At 34.2% G+C, this 25054-nt stretch overlaps 1 protein-coding gene across 1 annotated transcript in view; it reads right to left on the bottom strand.

Moving 5' to 3' along the window:
• Positions 1–25054, bottom strand: part of mboat2b (membrane bound O-acyltransferase domain containing 2b) — a 63920-nt gene that overhangs the window by 21046 nt on the left and 17820 nt on the right. The window contains 2 exon segments of the mRNA XM_056481718.1: positions 4971–5048; positions 8102–8247. Of these exon segments, the coding sequence (XP_056337693.1) occupies positions 4971–5048; positions 8102–8247 (224 nt within the window).

The following is a 25054-nucleotide window of genomic DNA, read 5'->3' as shown; positions in this document are numbered from 1 at the left end:
CATTTATGGCTGTGACTGTGGACTAACCTAAAATCAATAGGAGAGGATACATATAGATTGAATAGACATGCAGCTTCAGACAAGCATGTGCAGGGTGCGGTTTCTGTTTGTGTCATCACAACATACTGTTGTTTCGGCCGTGTTGTTTTGGTGATAAAAACCTTTAGGTCGAAAACTGAACACAAGATGAAATCGACAGCATTGTTATTGCGCAATACATTTATTATATGGGAGAAAAAATAAGTAAAAGTGCTTGCTCAAGAAAATTGTATAAGAATATATAAGAAATGTTAATATTTAAACAGCCTAGTAAACTTACAGGACAGTGAATACAGGACTGTTTTCATTACATCTGTTCAAGAGAACCAAATCTTCACTTGGGATATTTGAGCAAGTTATCATTAATAAAAAAAGATGTTGCTGCAACCTTGAGCAAGCACTTTAGCTCTTTTTCCTCCCATATAATAAATGATTTGTGCAGTAACAATGCTGTCAATGTTATCTTGTGTTAGGGGGGCGGAGGTCTGGTGTTTGTGAATGCAATCTTTGCAGACAGTTCTGACAGGGAATCTCTCCAAATCATTTTAATGACTTTAGACTCAGGTATTCCAAGCACTAATACAACATTTGAGATGGAATGCACTTTGCTTGTTTTGTTATATGAAAAATTATCAGATTAACAATTTATGCATATGTTGACCTTTCCAAAAAGTGTTTTGTATGAAATATCCCAAAATATGTTTACATTTTGCAAACCGCATTGCGGAGTCTGACCACTGATACACTCAACAAACTGTGCTAGCTACTTGCCTCTTACATCTGATGGTCAAATAATCTCGAGTTGAGGTTACTACAGGGAAACTACAGGGTTACTACAGGGAAACAGGAGATTATTTTGATAACAAACATCCTTTGTTGGGTTAGCCATAACTGCTGCTCTGAAAATGTACAAACATAAATAACCAGTAAATTCATGTATTTGACTGTAATTGTGGCATGATGCAGGTTTATATGATTCTAAATGAGTTGGATGCAAAATTTTAATCAATTTTATTGTAACATCATTTTTATTAAGATTTCCCCGCAAAAAAAGGGAAGAAATAAACCTGGTGCCTTCCATGATTGTTTTTATTTCTGACAACAAACCAACTGAAATCAAATTAGCTGGTAATCGTAACTTCATAAGTAAGAAGTAGTGAAAAGAATACTATCATTCGCCTGTAATAGCCCTAAACTAAAAAAAAAGAAGCATGTAAAAGCATTTAATTAAGCTAAAACAGCTTGTGTCATCGCAATCATTATTTTGGCTTTAAAAGACTGTCAGGAATTATTAAAGCAGTGAAACATTAAGGCTGGCCTTATTACATGTACATTTGTTGGTCTTTCCTTTTCAGATACATAATTTATGGGAGAAGAGAATGATTTACTAAGGCTAATAAGGTAGTCAGTATACTGGGATTTGCATCATTATTTAATTGCGAATAAAATGACCTTATTTTGTGTTTTAGTAGATTACACAAACCTCATCATCTTTGGCTCGGCTTATTTGCAACAAAATTTTTCTGATTTATACACTATAACAGATCTTACAGAGGTGAGCTGATGCGTCTGCATTCTTTATTGTCAGTAGATTTCATTCATTCAATCATTCATTTTCCTTTGGCTCAGTCCCTTATTTATCAGGGTCCCCACAGCATAATGAACCACCAACTATTCCGGCACATATTTTATGCAGCAGATGCCCTTCCAGCCGAAACCAATTACTGGGAAAGACTCATACACTCTCACATTCACACTCATACACTACGGCCAATTTAGTTTATTCAATTTACCTATGGCGCACCATATAGGATTGAGGGGGAAACCGAAGCACCCGGAGCAAACCCACATGAACACGGGGAGAACTCCACACAGCAATGCCAACTTGTCCGGCCGGGACTCAAACCAGCGACCTTCTTGCTGAGAGGCGAAAGTGCTTACCACTGAGCCATCGTGCCACCCTCATTTTTTTTATATATATATATATTTTAAAAGCCTATATCAGAAGTGTAATTTCGAAACTAAAGCCATAAAACCATGGGAATTCTTATAAGTAATAATATACTATTTTCCAATTCCAGTAAATCACAGAGTACAAATGAAGGCGTTTTAGGGCCATCTAATATTATTATGGACAATGAGACGCAGAAAGGTTGAGATAATCATTTATGTATAGCCAATTACACACTCTATGAACGCCATTTGTTTTAGTGGACAGTTTAGGGCAATAACGATAAAGAAACAGCTTTAAAATTCATTCTAAATTATTGTAAAAACAATTGCAGCATCTAAACCACAACCATAACCATAACAGTGCCATTATTGTTACAGTTGTGGTCTGGACTCATCTGACATTGTTTGTAGAGGAACAATACAGTGGAGTCGCTTCTTTTCCAACTTCTGAATGATCAAAACACTGACAGGAAATCAGACCAGAATCTACTTTTGAAAAGATCGAGATTGTAATTAGAAAGCATGTGCGTTCATATTACACAAAATCTAGTTAGCATTATATCAATCTTCAAAGCTATGGTTCTTGGTGCGAACTGGCCTTAAGAGTTTAGTTGAAGACGTCAAATCACTGCTTCTGGTGTTTTCTGCTCAGTTACATGACAACAGCAGGTCATTAGTCCAGTATCCACGTGGCGTTAAAATCAAAGGTCTGTTAACTTCACAAACAAGGGGATGGAAAAGCAGATGAAGCTCCCAGTCCTCATTATTTCTTATGCACACACACACACACACACACACACACACACACACACACACACTGGAGCTCTGTAGCGATGACACATTCGGCTCAGGTCCCCAGACACTGCAGGTGTGAGAACAAAGATAGACGAGGCGTGTATGTGTATGTGTTTGTGTATGTGTGTGTGTGTGTGTGTGTATGTGTGTGTGTGTGTGTGTGCGTGCGTGTGTGTGTCTTCTCCATTCAACAAAGTGAGTGTGTTTTACAGGTCTACAAAACTGTTTGCCCTCCAAAAAAAGGCCAAAAATAGAAAGGCATCCACTGCATGTTTCCCCAAAAGGACACAACCAATCACGTCAATCGCCTTATTTTTTTTAAACATCCCACCAAAAGAAAACAGAAAAAAAGAGGAGGACAATTGTCTACCTCAACATCTGCCCCTGAATCTCCCTAAGACAGTAATATCACCTCGTTTGAAACAAAATGTCCCTAAAGAGCCATTTGGCATGAGTCTGACATTGAGGCAGTTTTATATTTACCACCCTGTAAAAAGTTTCTGGCAGCTGGCAGAGACGGCAGCGGGGAAATAATGGAAGATTTTATTACACCTGTGAGGAGGACAGTGACTGATGGTCAGTGGGTGAAGAGAATGATCTCCTTCTAATTATAATTATCTCTGGGTCACTTTTCAACTCTTTCATCAGAAGAGTCGGGCTATGAGAGGGAACGACTTCCATTAGGATGGACCTCAGTTCACTTCCCGAATGAAAAGCGAACCACGAGAGAGTTATCTACATCTGTTCAAAGAGTTCTGCAGAACTTGGAGTTTTTAATGTCATGGAATTCTGTACTGTCAAAACATTTGTGAAAGAGAACAGGCAATAAAAGAAATGCTTGGTGATGTCACCACAAAAAAAGCTAAATAATTTCTGTGGAAATTCGGTTTCATTTTTTAAAGAAACTAATATTATTCGGCAAAGATGCATTCAATTGACAAAAGTGACATTTATTTATTTATATATACAGTTGATGTCAGAATTATTAGCCCTCCTGTGAATTTGTTTTTCTTTTTAAAATACTTCCCAAATGATGTTTATAACAGAACAACACATTTTTCACAGTATTTCCATTATTTTTTTTTTTTCTGGAGAAAGTCTTATTAGTTTCATTTCAGCTACAATAAAAGCCGTTTTTAATAAAAAAATTAAAATAAAAAAAAAACATTTTAAGATCCATATTTATTAGCCCCCTTAAGCAATACTTTTTTCAGTTGTCTACAGCAGTGGTCCTCAAACACCAGGCTGCGGACCGGTACTGGTCCGTGGATCAATTGTTATTGGGCGGCACAAGAAATCATTAATTATTTCCGTTTTATGTATTATCTAAGTCTGAACGATCTTTTATTTTAAAAGGTCTTTTATTTTGAAAATTACTGTATTCTTTCAGTTACATCTTGGTCACTTGTGCGCCCAAATTTAACCCACAAGCAACAAAATGAGTAAAAAACAGGCGTCTTTGGAACATTTCTTTGCTAAGGGGAAAAGGCCCAGTGAAGGACTCTCGAAATGCCAAGGAATGGATCCGCAACACATTTTTAAACAAATCAGGTGAATCCACCATGGCTGTTCAAGAAAATCAACGAATTGAGATCCCAAATGACGGCTGCCAATTAGGGGCCGTTCACCTATCGCGTCTTTTCTAGAGTTCGCACAAGTTTGTTGTTTCCAATGGAGGTGTGGTATGTGCGCACAAGGGGCGTGACGCGCTCATGCCTTTCAGACGCAAACAGCTGAATGCACCGTGAGTCACGTGACAAGAATTGACAGATCAGTTTCAGCTTTTATGGAATATACACATTTAGGGAAGACTAATTATCCCAGACAAACACAGAACACCCAAGCACTGCAGTGCTATGTGATTTACTCCATAAATAAAACTTGCATCAGAGTTACAGCAATGTTTTCTTAAGCTTGTCATTCTCTGAGAAAATGGTTGTTGGTCGCCTAGCAACCTAAAAAAAAACACCGCCATCCCCCTATCTTCTTCCTGTTAAACATAAACAGAACACCCTTTAAATCAAACACTTGACTTCTTTGCCTTTTAATTTGTTAGGTTAACTTTAAGGCCATTTTGTGTGGCATGTCAAAAGGCGAAACACTTGACCAGCCATTTTATGTGCACTTTATTGGTTAATGGAGTCAGTTTTGACTGCATTTTCAAAATGTGAAAAAAGACTTACTTGTGCATGTGCTCAACTCCAGTCAGAATCATAATGCCGTATGTAATGCCACTTTGCAGCAAGAAATGCAGAGCATACCTGTGGAAAAATGACAAAAATAAAAGTTCTATTAAAAAAGGGCATTTGTTTCAGAAAGACTACACAACAAAAACAGGTGTCACTGTACTATTTGGATCGTATTCTAAAGAAACGCCATACTATTTAAGAAGTAACCACTCAATGAACATGAATGGGACAAATCAATAATGGTTAATATGTAATATGGAACAATGCAATATTAATAGGATTCAACTTTGCAGTTAAATGTCAACGGCCTTTCTGGCACAAGTTAGGCTTGTTTTAATATGTAAATATACCAGAAAAAGGGATAAAAGACACCTTAAAAACCTTATTGACACCAGGGAGTTCACCCTATTTTTATACAGGAGCATGCACAGCCACTTGTAATTATCATATGTCTGGCTTTTCATGTCATCTACTTCCAGTCATCTTAATTATTAGCATGATGGTTAGTGCAAACCGTTTTACAGATTATTTGTTACTCTTCCCCTTACTTCCCTAAAGCAACTAATGAATCGGAAGTCTCATGCTGTACATTTACAGGAAACTTCTGCATTCAGAAATATGACTGATAGAAAAACATTATTTTTTTAAGTTTTTTTTGGTGTTCAAACATAACCTTGACAGACAGTTTTGGAGATTTGGGTCTGTCTTCATTCAAGTGGAAATGAGCTAAATCTGTTTGCCTTTTAGTCAGATAAGGAAACTCCAGAAGAGACTTTACGAAAGCTTATCTCCAAGTCAGATCCACTTAAGCACGCACACATACACCAACAGTGACACTTTAATAAGGCTTTTAAAAGATGCCACTAATTAGCAGCCAAAAGTCTGTCCGTCCTTTATTATCACGAGTGTGGCCTATTGATCTGTTTGTCTTATTAAAGCGACATGTTAATGAGTTTCAGATTTTAGTCACCACCGACACATCAATACAAGCCTGAGTGTGCTGCTAGTGAATCTCACAACACAGACACTAACGTATCTAAAATTATGTTAGTATCAGTCAGCCCTTTTCTAATGTTGTTCTATTAATAACATTGAAACACCAGCTGTTCTTGCTAAGGTTCAACTTCCCACAAATATACTGAACTGCTGGAGATAAAAATAATAATAAATTCTATTCTGAGCTGGAAATATTATCAAATGTGAATGAAGGTAATTACTTACCTAGACACAAAATGCAATATTGTGAGATATAGTACAGCTCTGTCTGACCTTTAATTGTTATCATATTAAAGAATCATATATAGAGAGCTTTCAAAAAGAATAAAATAAAGATAGTAATGTAAATTGCTAACATAAACCATATTATTCATTAAAATATGCTTTTCATTCCAAAAATATGACCTATAAGTAAGCTTGTAAGCATGCAAGCTACCTAGCTAATGTAGTTAGCTAGCTACTTAGATAGTTACTTGGTTAGTTAGTAAATAAAAACAGGAATTTGTCATTTTTTGTATACTGAAAAAAACAGAATAACTTTCAGTATATTGCATCTTTATAAATATAGTTTCATAGTATATTTTTAATTAAATTAGTAAGTTAGTTTGTAAGTTAGTAAGATAGATAGTAAGTTAGTAAGATAGTAAGTTAGTAAGCTAGTAAGATGGATAGTAAGTTAGTAAGATATATCGTAAGTTAGTAGGCTAGTAAGTAAAATAGTACGATAGTTAGTTAGTAAGTTAGTAAAGTCGTTAGTAAGATAGTAAGTTAGTAAGATATATAGTTAGTAGGCTATTAAGTAAAATAGTAGGTTTGTTAGTAAGTTAATAAAGTAGTTAGTAAGATAGTAAGTTAGTTGGTAAGTTGGTAAGATATATAGTTAGTATGCTAGTAAGTGAAGTAGTAAGTTGGTTAGTAAAGTAGTTATTTAGTAAGAAAGATAGTAAGTAAATAAATAAAAACAGGAATTTTTCATTTTTTGCATATTGGAAAAACATAATCACTTCCAGTATATTTATATATATATATATATGGGACATTCTACCAGAAATGTACATTGTCTGTCCCTGAAATAAAAACATAAATACAGTAAATAAAAAGTTTTTCATCCCAAATAACTTCTAAAATGAACTGATGGTTGATTTCTGTGAGCTGTTCTGTAAAAGAATATGTTACTCATTTGGTTCTCAGATTTTTCTCTTTATTAAAAACACTTTACAAATGTACAAACCATGTCATTGTTCTTGTCCTCAGCCCAATTCACCCTTCAGCTTTAATATTTTTTGTTATATTAAAACTGTTATTTAGAAAAAAAGACTTCAAAAATAGCAAGTTTAAGTGGTTATCATTCACATCAATTGATTAAAAACATGAAATTATAAATAAATTCCACAAATAAATACTATTTTGCAATTGTCCCCATGTTTCCTTTTAGGCTATGACTGAGAGGAAGTGACATTATTTGATGGAGGAGAAGCTGACAGTGATCAAGGATGAGTTCTATCATTGAATTGTCTGATTTTATGATTGTTTTGTATGATTTGCTGAGGAGGACAAGCTTAAAGGACAGGCCCTGTCACATTTTTATAAGTGAAAATGCACGTTTCTGGTAAGAATATCCCATATATAGTACAGTCCATAGTATATTGTTAAGTTGTTTTTCCATCACATGTTTTATGTTACAACAATTAATTCCTTCACACTAGTATGAAGTTTTGTATTTCTGTTTTCATTAATGTTCTGTTTTCATCAGTGTTTTGTGGGTCTCCGCTCAAAGCATAATTATACCCTTTGTCTGGTCACTGTTGCGCTCCACTGAGGGAGTCATACAGGTGTATTTACAACTGCAAATGACCACATAATTTGACACCTGACAGTTTACTACAGACATCAGCTTCAGCTCCCTATAAGCTGTTTGTTTATTTTGTATCAGATGTCTGTCGTTACACAGGCCGCTACATTTCCTATCGATCGGAGTTCGTTTTTATCTTTCTGCAAAGTCACACCAGCACATTTCCTGCAGTCCAGCAGCAGGGAGTACAAGCAAAATCTGGTTTCAATTTCCTTGTGGATGCACAGAGGGGGATGTGTCGGTTCAGTATATGTGTCAGTATGAGGCAAAAACTCACCAGCCAAAGCAAAATAGGGCAAAGTATATGCCCAGCAACGTGGCAACCACATGACGCACAAAAGGACTGGTCTTGCTGGGGTGCAGATACAGTCTGAACCACACGGCCGTGAGCAGTGCGCAGAGCTGACATACTACAAAATTCACCTGAAAGGGGGAAAAAAAAAAACCACTGATCAGCAATTGAACATAACACCATCACGGACAAATGTGAAGTATATACACAAACATACACACACATGTAATTTATTCCTGTAAACTTTTAGCAGCCATTGTTATAGTTTTCATTGTCACACGATCCTTAAAAAAAATGTAATTAATGTTCTATCATTTGATCCAACTATCAATCGTAAAACCAAAGAAAGTTTGTAAAAGAATTGTAAAGGGGTTTCTTCATCATTTGCATATATAATATTATTAAAAGCAAAAATTATTAGCACTCCTATAAAATTTTTCTTTACCAAATATTTCCTAAATTTTTAACATAGAGATGATTTTTTTTCCGAAACACATAACACTTTAAACATAATCGTTTTAATAAGGGCTGCACAATATATTGTAAAATTATCGTTATCACAATAGTAGTATATGCAATATATGCATCACAAACATGTGTGATAAATGACATTTATTAATTCAATGGTGGTTTATCTAAATTTGACCAATCAGATTGGGCCTTAATATACTTATCTCCACCTCCCCAGTAGTTGCTGTTCTGCTATTGGCTGGAGTGGCCCAAAGGTGACCCCAGAAAATAAATACTAATGCCAAGAGCCGAGACTAGAGAGGAAAATGACAACAGCCAATCAGAGTCAGAATATCTGCTGAGGATTTTGCTCATTCATAAAGTTTTAAAAACTAAATGTTTGCACCTTGACACAGTTTTTGTCTAAATTGCAATTACGTTGATCTGAAAAAATATCTTTGATTTGTTTATTTTTTTAATATTATTAAATAAATAAAAGATAAAAATAAATCAATAAATAATAATAGTAATAAATAATAATAAAACTGCTTTTTTTTCTAGGGAAATGTTATAGCGTGAGAAATATTGTTATCGCAATGCTCAACATCCCATTTTGGATATTTTTCCAGTATCATGCAGCCTTACTTTTAATACTGTAACTAATTACCAATCCCTCAATAATTTAGTCTTTGCCATGATGACAGTACATATTATTTTACAAGATATTAGTATTCAGCTTAAAGTGCCAATTAAAGTCTTAACTAGGCAAGTTAGGACAATTAGACAATTCTTAAAGGGGTCAATAATACAAAAGAATACATTAATAATAAACCTTATTGTCATAGGATTTATATCTTTCAAAATATTTTGTTATTCTAAATTATGTGTGTGTTGTGTGTATCATTTTTTGTAGTTACATTTGAATACTTTTGACATCCTTTTATAAGATACGTTACGTATTAGCACAGCACAATATATCATTTGAGCATCGATATTGCAATGCGTGTCAGCTAGGGTTGTGTGATTTGAGGAAAATATAAAATTGTGATTTTTTTTTTGACAGATATTGCGATTTCGATATGATTTGTGATTTAATTTTGTAGTCAAACTTCAGCTCAATATTCTGTATCATAGCTTCTCACTGTTAAATGCAGTGTGTTAGTTAAAAAAAGGAACTTAAGATATAACTTATATTAGCAAACATCTCTAAAATTGTACTTTGCTGTTGCTAGCTACAAGATTGAGTGTCACTGGCAGGGCTTTACAGTAGCAAGACGCTCATCAGATAGCCCCACCTGTGGTGCTTTTTTGGGTGCTGGTTGTTGTATTTCCTCGTTCTGCGGCAGCTCTTACAAATTACCTGTTTTGTTTGGTGTCTGTGACCAAGATATTCCCATATTACCGACCTGCTTTTTTTCTTTGATATTAATTAGTCCATTAATGCTTCTGAAGCGGCAGATGGCATCATCCCACTCGTTTGCGATTTCCTGTTTGTTTGTTTTTTAATTGTTGGCTTTCCGCATAGTTCGTTTGCACAATTCTGACTCGCAAGAACTAAAGTGTGCTCACTCAATTGCCTAGTAAAACGGCAGTCAGGCATTTGCTCTGGGTGGGGGAAGTTAAATGATATATATTTCATATCGCAGCCTCTTGTGATTAGATAATTGTAACATTTCAAAACGCAACTGCGATTCAATTTCGATTAATAGCACAGCCCATGTGCCTCCAATAGTCACATCACAAAATATGCAGAGTTGGGATTACAGATGACCAGGAACCACAGTTCAACGCACATGAGTTTTGTGGAGACTCTGCAGATATTAAGAATAAAAGAGTGAAAGTTACCTATCTACATGTGTTTTAAGGCCTGTGACTATGTAAGCATTTTAGGAGCTCAAAGCATTTTAATAGAGCATAAAGAAGTTTAATAAAGATTAATTTTATGGAACAATTTATATGATAAAGACTATGCATTGCTAATTATGGTGGCTTGAAAAGCCAGCATATTGTTATCTATCTTAAACTTATTATTCTTCTTCTTCTTCTTCTTCTTCTTCTTCTGAGACTAATTTCTAAGTGTATCTCCTCCTAGGCCTTTCAAGCTACATACTTCAAACTTTCGTCAAACCTTCAAACTGGTCTGACTCGGGTTGCTATATCTTTTCTAACTGATCCGACCTTGGGTTTTCCGAAAAACGACCCAGAAAAATCCCAAAAGTCCCATTGACTTAACATTGGATCAACCTTTGTGAGCTCATAACTCTGCATCAGACTGTCCTACAGACTAGAGTCTGGCCTCATTCAACTCAGTCTAGCCAGCAGCCAATCACTGATTACCTTTAAACTTACTAGCCACTCCCTAGCAACCAATTTCAGCACCCTAGCAACTGTCCCAGAGACTGTGACTAGTTATTCTAACACACGCTAACAGTTTTAACATCCTACTGACATGCTAATCTTGCTAGAAAGGTGCTAGCAACACGATAGTGACATGCTAGTCATGCTAGTAACATGCTAATTCATGCTAGAATCATGCTAACAACATGCTAATTCATGCTAGAAACAAGCTGACTCATGCTAGAATCATGCTAGTAACATGCTAGTTACATGCTAATTAATGCTAGAATCATGCTAGTTACATGCTAATTCATGCTAGAAACATGCTAATTCATGCTAGAATCATGCTAACAACATGCTAATTCATGCTAGAAACATGCTAGTAACATGCTAATTCATGCTAGAAACATGCTAGTAACATGCTAGAATCATGCTAGTAACATGCTAATTCATGCTGAAATCATGCTAATAACATGCTAATTCATGCTAGAATCATGCTAGTAACATGCTAATTCATGCTAGAATCATGCTAGTAACATGCTAATTCATGCTAGAATCATGCTAGTAACATGCTAATTCATGCTAGAAACATGCTAGTTACATGCTAATTCATGCTAGAAACATGCTAATTCATGCTAGAAACATGCTAATTCATGCTAGAAACATGCTAATTCATGCTAGAAACATGCTAGTAACATGCTAATTCATGCTAGAAACATGCTAGTAACATGCTAATTCATGCTAGAAACATGCTAGTAACATGCTAATCCATGCTAGAATCATGCTAGTAACATGCTAATTCATGCTAGAAACATGCTAGTAACATGCTAATTCATGCTAGAAACATGCTAGTAACATGCTAATCCATGCTAGAATCATGCTAGTAACATGCTAATTCATGCTAGAATCATGCTAGTAACATGCTAATTCATGCTAGAAACATGGTAGTAACATGCTAATTCATGCTAGAAACATGCTAGTAACATGCTAATTCATGCTAGAATCATGCTAGTAACATGCTAATTCATGCTAGAAACATGCTAGTAACATGCTAATTCATGCTAGAATCATGCTAATAACATGCTAATTCATGCTAGAAACATGCTAGTAACATGCTAATTCATGCTAGAATCATGCTAGTTACATGCGAATCCATGCTAGAATCATGCTAGTAACATGCTAATTCATGCTAGAATCATGCTAGTAACATGCTAATCCATGCTAATAACATGCTAATTCATGCTAGAATCATGCTAATAACATGCTAATTCATGCTAGAATCATGCTAGTAACATGCTAATTCATGCTAGAATCATGCTAGTAACATGCTAATTCATGCTAGAAACATGCTAGTAACATGCTAATTCATGCTAGAATCATGCTAGTAACATGCTAATTAATGCTAGAATCATGCTAATAACATGCTAATTCATGCTAGAATCATGGTAGTAACATGCTAATTCATGCTAGAAACATGCTAGTAACATGCTAAATCATGCTAGAATCATGCTAGTAACATGCTAATTCATGCTAGAATCATGCTAATAACATGCTAATTCATGCTAGAAACATGCTAATTCATGCTAGAATCATGCTAATAACATGCTAAATCATGATAGAAACATGCTAGTAACATGCTAATTCATGCTAGAAACATGCTAGTAACATGCTAATTCATGCTATAATCATGCTAGTTACATGCTAATTCATGCTAGAATCATGCTAATTCATGCTAGAATCATGCTAGTTACATGCTAATTCATGCTAGAATCATGTTAATTCATGGTAGAATCATGCTAGTTACTTGCTAATTCATGCTAGTAACATGTTAATTCATGCTAGAAACAAGCTAGTAACATGCTAATTAATGCTAGAATCATGCTGCTAATTGATGTTAACAACTGCCTAGCAACCACTCAGAATACTTTAGCAACTGCCTAGCAACAACCTAGAAACATGCTAACATATATGTACGTATCTATGACGACTGTTTCAAACTTCATAAAAACTGCTTCAGTTATTTACACTTTAAAACGACTTCAAACTTTTAGACTCGGCTTTTCAAGCCACCATAAAGTTTGTCCTCAAACTTTAATAGCTAGTTTACATTTAATTATTCAATTTCTGTAACCGAATACTGTTAGACTCTCCACAGAAAACAATAAATCACTGTTTATTTCACTTTAATATTTGTTCCATTGTGTTTTATTTATCATTCTATTTTGTTTGTTTATTACATGTATATAATACATTAGATTTACATTTCACATTCATCTGGTGAAATTATATTGCAATATATTATATTATATATATCAAAGAGAAAAAATAATATCGCAATGTCAAATTTTATCAAAATAGTGCAGCCCTATTACGTTTAATGCATATTTACAGTTCATTTTATGGTTTAATTGATTAAAGTTTATCAACGTTTTGAGAACATGAACATACAGTATATTGCAAAGACCTTTTTTAAAACTATTATTTGTAAAACAGCTTTTGAAAATAAAACAATTTCACAATCCACATACATGCCATTAATCAACATAAAATACATGTTAAAATCTGCACAATTAGCTAATTACTCCATATTTAAGGTCTTACTGTGCATTAAAATGTGCTGCTCTAGTGTAAAAAAGTGACAAGCCTCAAAATATTGTTTTGTCATGCTGTCTATGTATCTCCCCTCACAGTGAACCGCCATTAATCCAGATCCTGCACCACACAGCTGTACATTCAACATCCAGAACTTCAGCATGGACAGAAAAGCTACAGTATGTCACGCTGGAATCATGTCATTCGCCCCAAGAATACACAAATACAATGGAATTCAGTAGAAATAATGAGCAGGATGAACATAACGGCTAAACGAAAACAAATAAGGACTAACAGTGCCAGGGAACAATGATTCCCCGCTGTTCCAGGAGAACGTCAGAAGGTTTGGCAGGACTTTCAGTGAGGTTCCTGCAGTATTTCAGGACCCAGCAAGCTTTCTGACCTACTTAACAGACAATGCCTTGAGCTTCACACTGACATGCTTCTCATGAACGCCAAACACACCAACAGCATGAGTCGGAGCTTTTGACTGGACACAGCTGTGAGATTTCAGCTGCAAGTCATCTGAAGCCAACCAAATTCAAAACGTCTAACTGTATTTACCTTTTACCCCTGTGCTTTATATAAAGAATATGCATCACTCGATTGCCGAATAGCTACTTTTTTTGGCTGGTGCAGCACATTAAAGGGTAAAATAGGTGTTTTGCCAAGCTTCCTGCAGTAAAACAAACAATAGTGGTCATCCTGAAGGTCATTAAAGGAATAGTTCTTTCTGCGTTTTTTCTGCTGAACCTACAAGAACAAGTAACCACTGACTTTCATAGTAATAAAAAAAACAAATACTAAGGAAGTCAATGGTTACAGGTTTACAGCTTTCTTCATAATATCAGGTTAATCCATTAAAAGTTGTAAACTGAATCTGCTATTCAATAAAAATGAGCAAACAAGGCCATATTAATCAGAAAATAAAGCATATTAAAAGATGAAAATGTTATTTTTAATAACACAATGTTTTTTTATTAATTAATAAATGCACAACATGTAAATAGTTGTTTGTTTTGTTTGTTCAAAATAAACAACTCCCGGATGAGCCCCCAATTTATGTTACGAACCCTGTTTTTCAAAATTTTAATCCACAAGAGAACACAACATAAAGAATACACATGAATCCAGTTTAGTCTAACCTAGTAAACTTATTACAACAAAACAAACAAACAAATCATGTGGCACAACTAAGCAAGAATGAATAAAGAATCAAAACTCACATTCTCCAACAAATACCCAACCCTAACCTAAGACTAACAAACCTAACAAATTACAAAGCATTATAAAGTAAGACTTAAGGAAGAAAAGCAGGAAATTAAAACAAAATAAATAAAGCTTGATGGCTGGCAGTGAAGTCTCCTCTCTCCACTCAACATCGGTCCATATTTATAGCCAATTTGCAATATAGCGCAACTCGCTGCAGGTGCACAAAGGCGAACTAGACTCTAGGAAACAAACAGTGAGTGACTTCATGACACACAGGCACAAGCGCGCAACAAACGAAACAATAATGAATACCCAGTATACACTAATATTTATTTTAAAAGTCTTTGTGGCCCGGTTCTAAATATAAAGTCATGCTAGCTGCCATTCAATTTAAGCGAGGAAGTTTTTAAGTAAAGATGCTTTAAAAAAAACTGCATCTCATAATCTAAATTTTACATTCAATGCCTGCAAAAAGTAGCACTTAAGAAATCCAACACAACAGGAACACCACATGTTTTTGTGGCATCCGTTGCATCTGTCAGGTTACCCAGTGTGGTTTGCAAACCAGACCAGGGGGATTATGGGAGACTCTTGGCAGCATGCTGTAACTTGTATGCAGCACTTGCAATGCCGTAATTGCAAATACATTGACTGTAAAATCATTTAAAACTAAGTATTGAGCATATAAAGTTCAAGACATCATTATTATCGTGTTATATTTAAATTAGTTTTCAAATATTTCCCAAGTGTTGTTTAAACGAGAAGATATTTTCAACATTTTTAAACATACGAATTTCATCTGTCATAATGAAAGTACCTGAAAGTTATTTTGGAAGATAATAGTATTCAGCTTAAGGTGCAATCAAGAGACATTATTAGGTTAACTAGGCAAGTCACTAGAAAACGGTGATTTGTTCTATAGCCAATCGAAAAAATAAAATAAATCTACTAAATTTAAATTTACTATGTTTTTTATTTTGCTACCTCACATTAATATTCTAAATCAGAGGTGGCCAAAGTTGGCCCATGGTAACCTTTGGTTTGGCCCGCCATCCCATCTGAAAAGAGAGAAAGAATGATATGGAGTTGAATGGGGCGAATGCCTTTGACAGAGATGGTCATTTCGAATTTAACGTTACTTTTTGTTTCTTTGTTTAACTGAGGAGCTACAAAAAAGCCAACTAAAAGTTTTAAAATGTAAATACTGCCACTTGACAGATAGAGAACAATGCACAAGACATCAGCAAGCAAATCAAGACAAAGGCATGCGCAGCTTGTAGTCAGCATAGATCTCCATTGTGTTATAAATGGGATCGTTTATGTTTTTACTATAATAAGATCATTTTAAAACATTAAAAATGATACTGCATCATTAATTAATGTTTTAAAGCAATGTTTTCCGAGTTATTTTTTAAATATTAGCAAAGAAATTAGGAAGTTACCCATGGCATATTTTATGTAATACGTTTGGTATATTCAACGGCCCACAGCCCTCAGTCAAGTTTGGTTTTTGGCCCTTTGTATGAAAAAGTTTGGGCACTCCTATTTTAAATGCTTTTTTTCAAAGGTTTGTTACATTTATTATTCATTAAATGGGTGGTCCTGACTGTATTTGTAAGGTTTGGTTGTGCTTATGGAGTGCAAAGCAATGTGTGCTCATGCTTCATTTGTGAAAAATCCCGTTATTTTTTCATATATCTTACTTTAATTATATAAAGCTACTCATCTAATATAAAAACAACTGTCATATTTCCTAGTTCATTCGAAAACCTGCCCTCAAGAGGCTCTGATTGTTCAGCTAACATAATGTGCTGTGACTCGCGGATCGGCTCTATGTCAGCAGAAATCGTCTCTGCTATAACATGAGTGCATCTAGCCACACCCCTTTGCTGTATGCTCGTAACCTGAAGGGTTTATGGCATTGTTAACCCGTATGTATTTTTGTAGTCCTTAAAGTTCATTCGCTTTGCTAAGCTAACTGTGTAAAAGCCAATGTCTTTGAGCGTATTACAATCAGAGATGTTATATATGTTCACACAGTTACATTACACATCAAATAAAGTATGATACCCTAGTGGATCACCCCTTTAATAAAGCTTTGGTTCCAAAGAAATCCTTTGTTCAGTAATTTTACAAAGCATCCCAAGCCAACCACCTTCTTCCAAAACATTTGCAACTCTCCACACCCCCACACACAGTGAAACAGGGTTCCAATTTCATCTTTACATTTTGTGCAATAGTCCGGAATGTCAGAGTTAATCCTAACGTTATCTGATGTAAGGTGTAAAATAAGTCCTTGTCCTCCATTGGGGTGGTATTCTACATCTAATTTTAATTTGAGCTGAAAGAGGCTCCAAATAGGTTTTAATTGTCAAATCCATACAACTTCTAATTTAAAGATAGCACTTACAGCATTTTTATTTAATGAATTCTTAATCGGTAAGCATGCCGTTTGATGGTGTGACTGAATGATGCTGTTAAGAAGTTGAGCAATGCATAATTATGAAGGCTTACATGAAGTCAAATTATTCATAATCCTTGACGGATAAAAGATCATCAGTTCATTTTGACACAAGCTCGTTTTAGCTTCTGTCGCTTTCTTTGAAGACTTCCTGTTGCTCTCACTTAGCTCCATCTGTCACACTAACAGCAGACATGAAGCTCTTTGCAGCAAACGTGAAGCACATGCATTAAATTAATTTCACCACTTTTGTCGTCACAGCAATAAACTACATTTTAACAATTGTAAAAATAGAACAATTATTGTCGACATGTAAAAATTGCTAATTTTTTTATGCAGTCTTTGTGAGCCTAAGAGTTATCTTTGAAATATTAAAAGTGATTTACACGCACAAATACATATAAAAACAATTATAAAATAAACTAAAGTAATTACTAAAAATGTATCACTTCCTGACAAAAGTCTTGTCACTTATCCAAGTTTTAAGTTCAACAAATAAAAACTTGACTTGTGTTTGATGATTTGGTATCACAAGTGTCTTATATGAAAGTCATAGGCCTCTAGATTACACTTATTTTACCAAAATAAAATATGATCATGCCTTGATTTTTAACTATTTAATTAGGACAGTAAGGTCTCACTTTGCTTAAAAGTCTTGTCACTTAACAGAAATCATGTACAGCATAGTATTTAAAAGACTTAATATTGTGTATGACTCCATGAGCTTGGATGACTGTATCCAGGGCTTGACATTAACTTTTTTGATCACCAGCCCCCCTGGAAATTGTGGCTAGTGAAAATGGTGAGTGGCTAGTAATGTTGGAAAACTACTAGCCACTCACCATTTTCACTAGCCACAATTTTATTGTTGGGAAAATATATTTTATACACACAAATATGACTTTGACATGCTAAAATGACTTGATTAAGATTTTGCGTTATCTCCACATGCTCCCTCATTAATTTCACTTTTTGTGTGTCGTGTATGAGCTTGCTCAATAATCATGAGCAAATGGGTCATGGTTTCATAGTATTACAATTAGTTTTTATTTTACATAATTTTCACAGCTCAAAATGAAGGATTGACCAAATTTATCTCTGACTGCACCAAACAAACAATTAATTATTTCTTAACCACAAATTTTAAATGTGTCAAAACAAGCACAATATAGCTGTATATATATATATATATATATATATATATATATATATATATATATATATATATATATATATATATATATATATATATATATATATATATATATATATATATATATATATAGCTATTTAACAAAACATTTGAAAAGTAATCTGTCCTGGCTAAAGGTCCCAGATCACCAGTTAACTACACATAAAATAGGGAGTTAATCTCCCATTAAAGCAATGCTATTGTAAAAAAAATATAATTAAACCATGTTAACGCAAAAGAAAGCAGGTAAAAAAAAAACATACCGTGTGATAATGACAAGATGATCACATATACACGGTTGATGTTAGACCTATATAAATAATCTGTTCAAAGAATGGTTCAAGCGAAAGCAACCGGTGCTGCTTTCAAAAAGACAAATCTGAAACTCTTGAAAGCAGCAAGACTGTGGGTGCATCACTTTTTGTCTAGTCTATTTGAAAGAGAACCGATCACATCAGTTGTGTTTCTAGACACAGTAGCTTCACGCAAGGAAATGGGAGCGTGCACACGTGTTAAGCAATCGTGCGCATCACCTCAGCTGTTAGCGCGAGTGATTATCCTCTCATTCGGTATTCACCTGCTTTCTATTGCTCGAGCGAAAGCAATTGTTTTTGTCGGTCGTGTTGCTTCTCAATTCTAAGATCACCTTTGCATGCATTCTGTGAGAATCTTGGGTCCATGGGGGTTCCAATAGGTCTTCTGCAGTATTTGTGATGACTAGGATGCAGTTCAACAGATGATTCATTGGAAAAATCTGCTACTTTTCCAAATGATCAGCTAGAAGTCAAGTTATTATTTGTTGCTTTTACAACTGGGATCGACGACAAGATTTTTGTCAGGTAGTGTAATTAATAACTATTTGAGCACTAACAGCCCCTGCATTACACTGACCCAAATGAATTATATTCATAATTCGGAAGTAATACACACTGAAAAAAAATGATTAATTGAATTACACATTTAAGGTAACTGGTTCCAAACAATTCATATGTGCTGAATTTAAACAAACAAATTAAGTTGAACATTACTAGATTTTAGCAGTTTCTTTCAATTTAGCCCATATAAATTGTTTGCAACCACTTGTATATACCTATAACAATTTAGTAAATCCTACAAATCATTTTTAGTGCATAAATGACATGATTTATAAACAGCATTCACAAATGTTTGTATAGATTTTAGGTTGCCAAATATTGACCAGCCACACAGAAGCATTTCAGCTTCACTGTTTTAGGACAAATCTAACTGCTAATTACTCATAATTACACAAATTATCTTGAAAAGGAAGCTCAACTTCACATCACTTTACAGAGGCAGGTTGTTCTGAATACTATTAAACCAGGGCTCACCCTGCTTATATTCACACATTTGCTTGGGTTCAGACAAAGTTGCCATGAAAGTTGACACCAATTCAATACGTCAATACAAAATATAAAGTATTCTCTCATAATAGCTTCAGGTAAAAGATAGTGGAAGGTGAGAGCGGTGCCAGCAAATCATTTTATAGTAGAACGTTAAAATATTTCTCTGTTTATAAATGAAAAAGATGAGGAAAAAACAGAAAACCAGGGCAATACTGAACACAAATAGTCCTAAGACACCAAAAGATGAATTTCACCTTTTTTGACACATGATTCAGCATTACAAAAACTACTCAATAGCCCATTTTTGTAAGATTATTTCTTTATCATTGACCAGATAAAATGACTTTTAATAAAATTAAACCATAAATAGAAGAATGTTAAAATATTGCCCCTTTTTATAAATGAAAGAGGTATGCAAAAACATAACACAACTAGCCCTTATTTTAAGCACAAAAAATATATATATACCGAAAAAAAAAAAAAATATATATATATATATATATATATATATATATATATATATATATATATATATATATATATATATATATATATATATATATATATATATAAAACTTTGGACTTATAGCCCATTTTGTCATTTACCAGAAAAAAAAAAATTCGAATAAAATGATTAATTCAACCATAAATGAATAATTTTCTACAAGAACATAAAAACTAATAATAACTATAACTATCATATTCAAATTGTTATGGCTGAAACTGAACAGTCTGGTTCTTACCTAAATTATATTAAAATATTTTGCCCTTTAAGGAATAAATTCCCTAAAAATTAAAAATGACTCGTGTGATTGTAAAAATGCATTTCTTCTGTTGCACACAAAAGCAGATATTTTATTATTAATAATGATAATAATAATATTTTTTTTTATTTATGATGCGCAAGATATACAACAACAATTAAAAATGCAACAAAACCCAGAATTACAAGCTTGCATAAAATCCCAGTAGCAAGTAGGCATGGGACGATAACCAGACGTTTACTGCTGTTTAGAAAAGTCAAAGTTTTCAAACCGCCAAAATTTTCTGTTATACCATTCCACTGATATACGTACAGTTGCTTTTTTTTTAGGGGTTTAAGCGAGAAGCCCTGAAACCCTGTTTTTTGTTAGGATTTTTAATTATTTAATTATTATTTTTATTATTTGACTTCTGCCATAATTATTATTTCCCAGATCAAACCGTAAGGCATAGAGGCTACAAACTTTGTCAGATGGTAGTAGTCCTCACTGCTACTCATATCAAAGACTTGTCTAAGTCGGCCAATAGGGGGCGCTACAGCACTAAAAACAAACAAATTTTTGTATTTTGGCCCACATTCGTACATCGTTTCTCCTAGACTCAAAAACTTTACATATTTGGAATCCTTGGATCAGCCTGAACAAAAGTGGAGTCATTCAGATTTTCTCTACGATGCACTGTTTATCAGCTACATCAAGATTTGTCTGAAACCTATTTTGCGAACTTGTCCTAGTTTTACACGTTTTTTGCAAATATTTAGTTTGTTTTTTAGGGCAACAGTATTTCCAGCAGAAAAGGACCCTCCACATCAAAAACTACCATTTCAAAATATTTTAAATGTTTCTTAAAATAAAATATTTTGTGCGCAATGGGGGGGAAAACGTTGTTGGTTTTGTACCCAGACATTTAAAAAGAACTTATTTTCGAGCAATAATCACAATACCGTGTTACCGTGATATTTTTATCTAAGGTTATCATACCATCACAATATTATCCCGGCCCATGCCTACTAACAAGCCAAAAAAAAAAGTCTAAATGCTATTAACTAAAAAAAATTATTAATGGAAGTCAATGGGTGCCAGCAGCAGCATTCTTCTAAATATCTTCTTTTGTGTTTAACAGAAAGAAACTCTGACAAGTTTTGAAAAAGTGAAGGGCAAGTAAATAATGACAGAATTTCAATTTTTGGGTGATCTATATCCCCTTTAACCTACAATATTGTGCATCAATGTAATACAAACATGTTGCTCTGCACTTAAAATGATGGTGAAATGTGGCAGGAGATTACATCATATACATCTGATCTACAAGTGACGTGAGGAAATCAAATGACAACTTTAAACCTCCATCAATAAATAACTCAGTAAATCTGCACTGTTTCATGTTGCTGTTCCTATAAGGCAGGTTAGCCGGAAAAGTTGGACGCCTCTGTCTTTCTCTCTCTCACTGTGTTCTTTAATTAATGATCCTTGATGCGTCTCATTACATTCCTAGTCTCCTTTATGTCCAGGTTAGAGGGTACCTGGTCTCCTGTGTCGGCGCAGAGGAACCTGAGCAGAGGTCCAATTCACCTCAGTGAAGCTGGAGATAAAACTACATCTGAGATTCAGCCAAACCTACAAATTCTGATAAGAGTCAGATCAATCTGTTTTCTTTCTGTACGTGTGACTCAAGAGCGTTTGGCTGGAAATATCCTGAAGATTCATCAAGGTTAGCTGACACAGAAAAACGCAAAAGGAATTTTCAAGGCCTGCACTTGATCATGCTGTGAATGTCACAAGTAGACTTTTTTATGTTTAAGTGGTTCTCAGAAGAGTGAGTCAAGTTAATAAAAAATTGCATTCATATTTGCTAAAGAGAACATCAAAGATAACGCTTCTCTTTATTTATTAAAAAAAGGAAAAATTAGAGATTGATGACTATAGTCTGAAGAAAGATGTCAAATTGACATATGGCGGTATTCAATAATTCAATATATTAACATGCATAATATTGATATGGTGGGCACTTCAAAATATCATGAACAATTATGTATTATTTCATCTTTTAGAGTGCTTTTTTAAAAGAATATTGTATTTGCAGTGGTGTTCATAACAGAGGAATTTGCTTGAAGACTTTATTGGTTAATTAGTGTAATAGATCAAACATGAACATTTTCACATGTTAATCTGGCCTGGGCATACTGAAATATTGATTGAACATGCTGTAACTGTTTATAGAGTTATTGTACGTCAACACTGTGCGATAAAGCTCCAATAGTTAATATTAGTTCATTTAAGTTAATTAGTTAATGAACAAAAACTGCTATCAATCTTAGCTGATGTTAATTTCTTTGCTGATGCCTAATAACCGATTAAACTTAGTTGCAATTGTTCTATTAAATGTAGTAAATAACCAATAATGCAATTCAGTTGTATCTTTAACTACTGTAATAAATCTGTATTTTTTTCACTGTTGATTTTAAATCAATTAATTAACATTTACTAATGAGAATTTATTGTCAAAGGTCCCGTGAAATTAAAATAAATTTTTGTTTAGATGTCAGTATCAGTATATTAGTTTAAAAGAGAAGGTTTGCATTTAGAAGATATGAAACTGAGATAAACATCTAAAGCTTGCAGTTCGTCACTTTCGTCATAAACGGGTCGACAAATTTTTTTTCATGTCGCCTCATACTTTAGTTTCTCATCACTTCCTTACCAATCAGATGTGGTCTAATATCAGACATGCCCCGCCCGCTTCAAGACACTTCTCATTTGCTGTTCATTTCATGTGCTTGAGCTCCACTCTCACTGTCAGAAATGTGATAAACAAATCGCTACTGGCTGTTTTTTTTTAAAGGGGGATGGGCTACTCTATGTCCAACCTTGGTTCGAGTTAGCTGAGATTATGTCTAACATCAAATAAAAAAGGCACATTTCAAAGCACTTCACAGGACCTTTAAAGGGTTACCCATTACAATCACTTTGCAATTTAATTTAGTTGAAACATTTGTTTACTCTGAACATGTATTTATGAAAAAGCAATGTACTAAGTATTTTTTGTAATTATACCTGTTACCTTTTTTGCAGTTTAGGGTATTATCAGAATAATAGCGTATAGCAAGATAAAAGTTTCAGCAATTAACCGCAATGCGAATATTTGATACCTTCATAAGCCTAATTTAAAATTTAACATAGAACAGAGTTTTTGTATCTTACTCTAAAAATGCTCAAATGAACAAACTCAGTGATCAAACTTGAGTTAATATTATAAATGATTTTTTTAGCACAACCATTGCTGGATTTGTCCATATTTTACCCACCTTTGTTTAAGGAAATATATAAAATGATACATAATTACACTTTAAATTAGGGGCCTCAAACTGCCCGTATGCGGGCCATTTGCGGCCCCCCTCCTCCTCCCTCCGGCCCGCAACCGACATCAAAAATTTAACGAGATTCGGCGCAACCATAGACTGTAAAATAACAAATTTTTGAATCACTATCATTGTTGTGCAGTCGCATATAGCCGCTTGTGATTTTGACCCCCACCTACTGGACATTTAAGGTACTGTACTATATATTTGAGTTACTTTCAGTTTCTTTCAGCATGTGGTCAACGCACACGCAGATTATTTCTGGGGTTGATTTAAACGTTGAAATATATGTTCGTAAGTGCTCCATTCAGGGTAAATATTCAAGGGTTATTTGATTATAATCAGTTTTATACCACCTGGATTGTGTTGTACAAACACATCTCCATGGCTTACACATTATGCTGGTGGTGTAAATATGATAATTTTGCTAATATTTGTTTCAAATAGTCTCATTTAACAGATTTTCCTAATATGCATATTTAGAATTGTATAAAAAATGTGCTTTAGTAAAATTGTACTGCTAACTAAATTCAACATGTCAAAGTAAGTTTGTTGCAGTTTTACAAAATAAGAGTAAGACTGAGAAGAACAACTGCCAGTAGTCAAAGTTATCCAAACTGCATTCTGCTGTCTTACGTAATCCATTAAACTTAAGCAGCAATTGAGTGGGACAGAATATTAATTATTATTATTACGTCTATTATAAAATTGTAGTATTTTCATAGTAATTTAAACTCCCCCTTAAATATGTACAACAAGAAACAAAAAAGGGAGCTTTGACACTCTAGGGAAGAGTGTCTGAGTGCATCAATTACTTCAGGTTTAAACTTTTTTTGTGTGCTAGAATGTTAAAATAGCCCTCTTATGAATTGTCCGTCTCTGATATGTCCCCCCACCAATTTGACTTTGAGACCCCTGCAGGACAATTCTGTTATTAATTACAATGTTGTTCGAATCCTCTGAGACTTTTGATCATCTTCAGAACACAAAAGGAAAAGGAACCAAAAGCATTGTCAAAATATTCCAAGTGACTCCAGTGGTTCAGCTGTTATCATACGAAACTCAAAGAACACAACTTAGCTTGCCTATGTTTCTGAAATCAGATGAGGGTGCTCGTTTATGGGCAATACAATGCTTGCATGTTGCACTGCAGATACTAATGGCAAATGTTGTATTTCCCAAAATAAACACACCCAACAACTTTTTTTTA

This window comes from Danio aesculapii, chromosome 20 (genome assembly GCF_903798145.1).
Source record: "Danio aesculapii chromosome 20, fDanAes4.1, whole genome shotgun sequence".
Taxonomy (NCBI): domain Eukaryota; kingdom Metazoa; phylum Chordata; class Actinopteri; order Cypriniformes; family Danionidae; genus Danio; species Danio aesculapii.
Note: the sequence above shows the minus strand (reverse complement) of the source record. Positions and strands in the feature narration are given on the sequence as shown.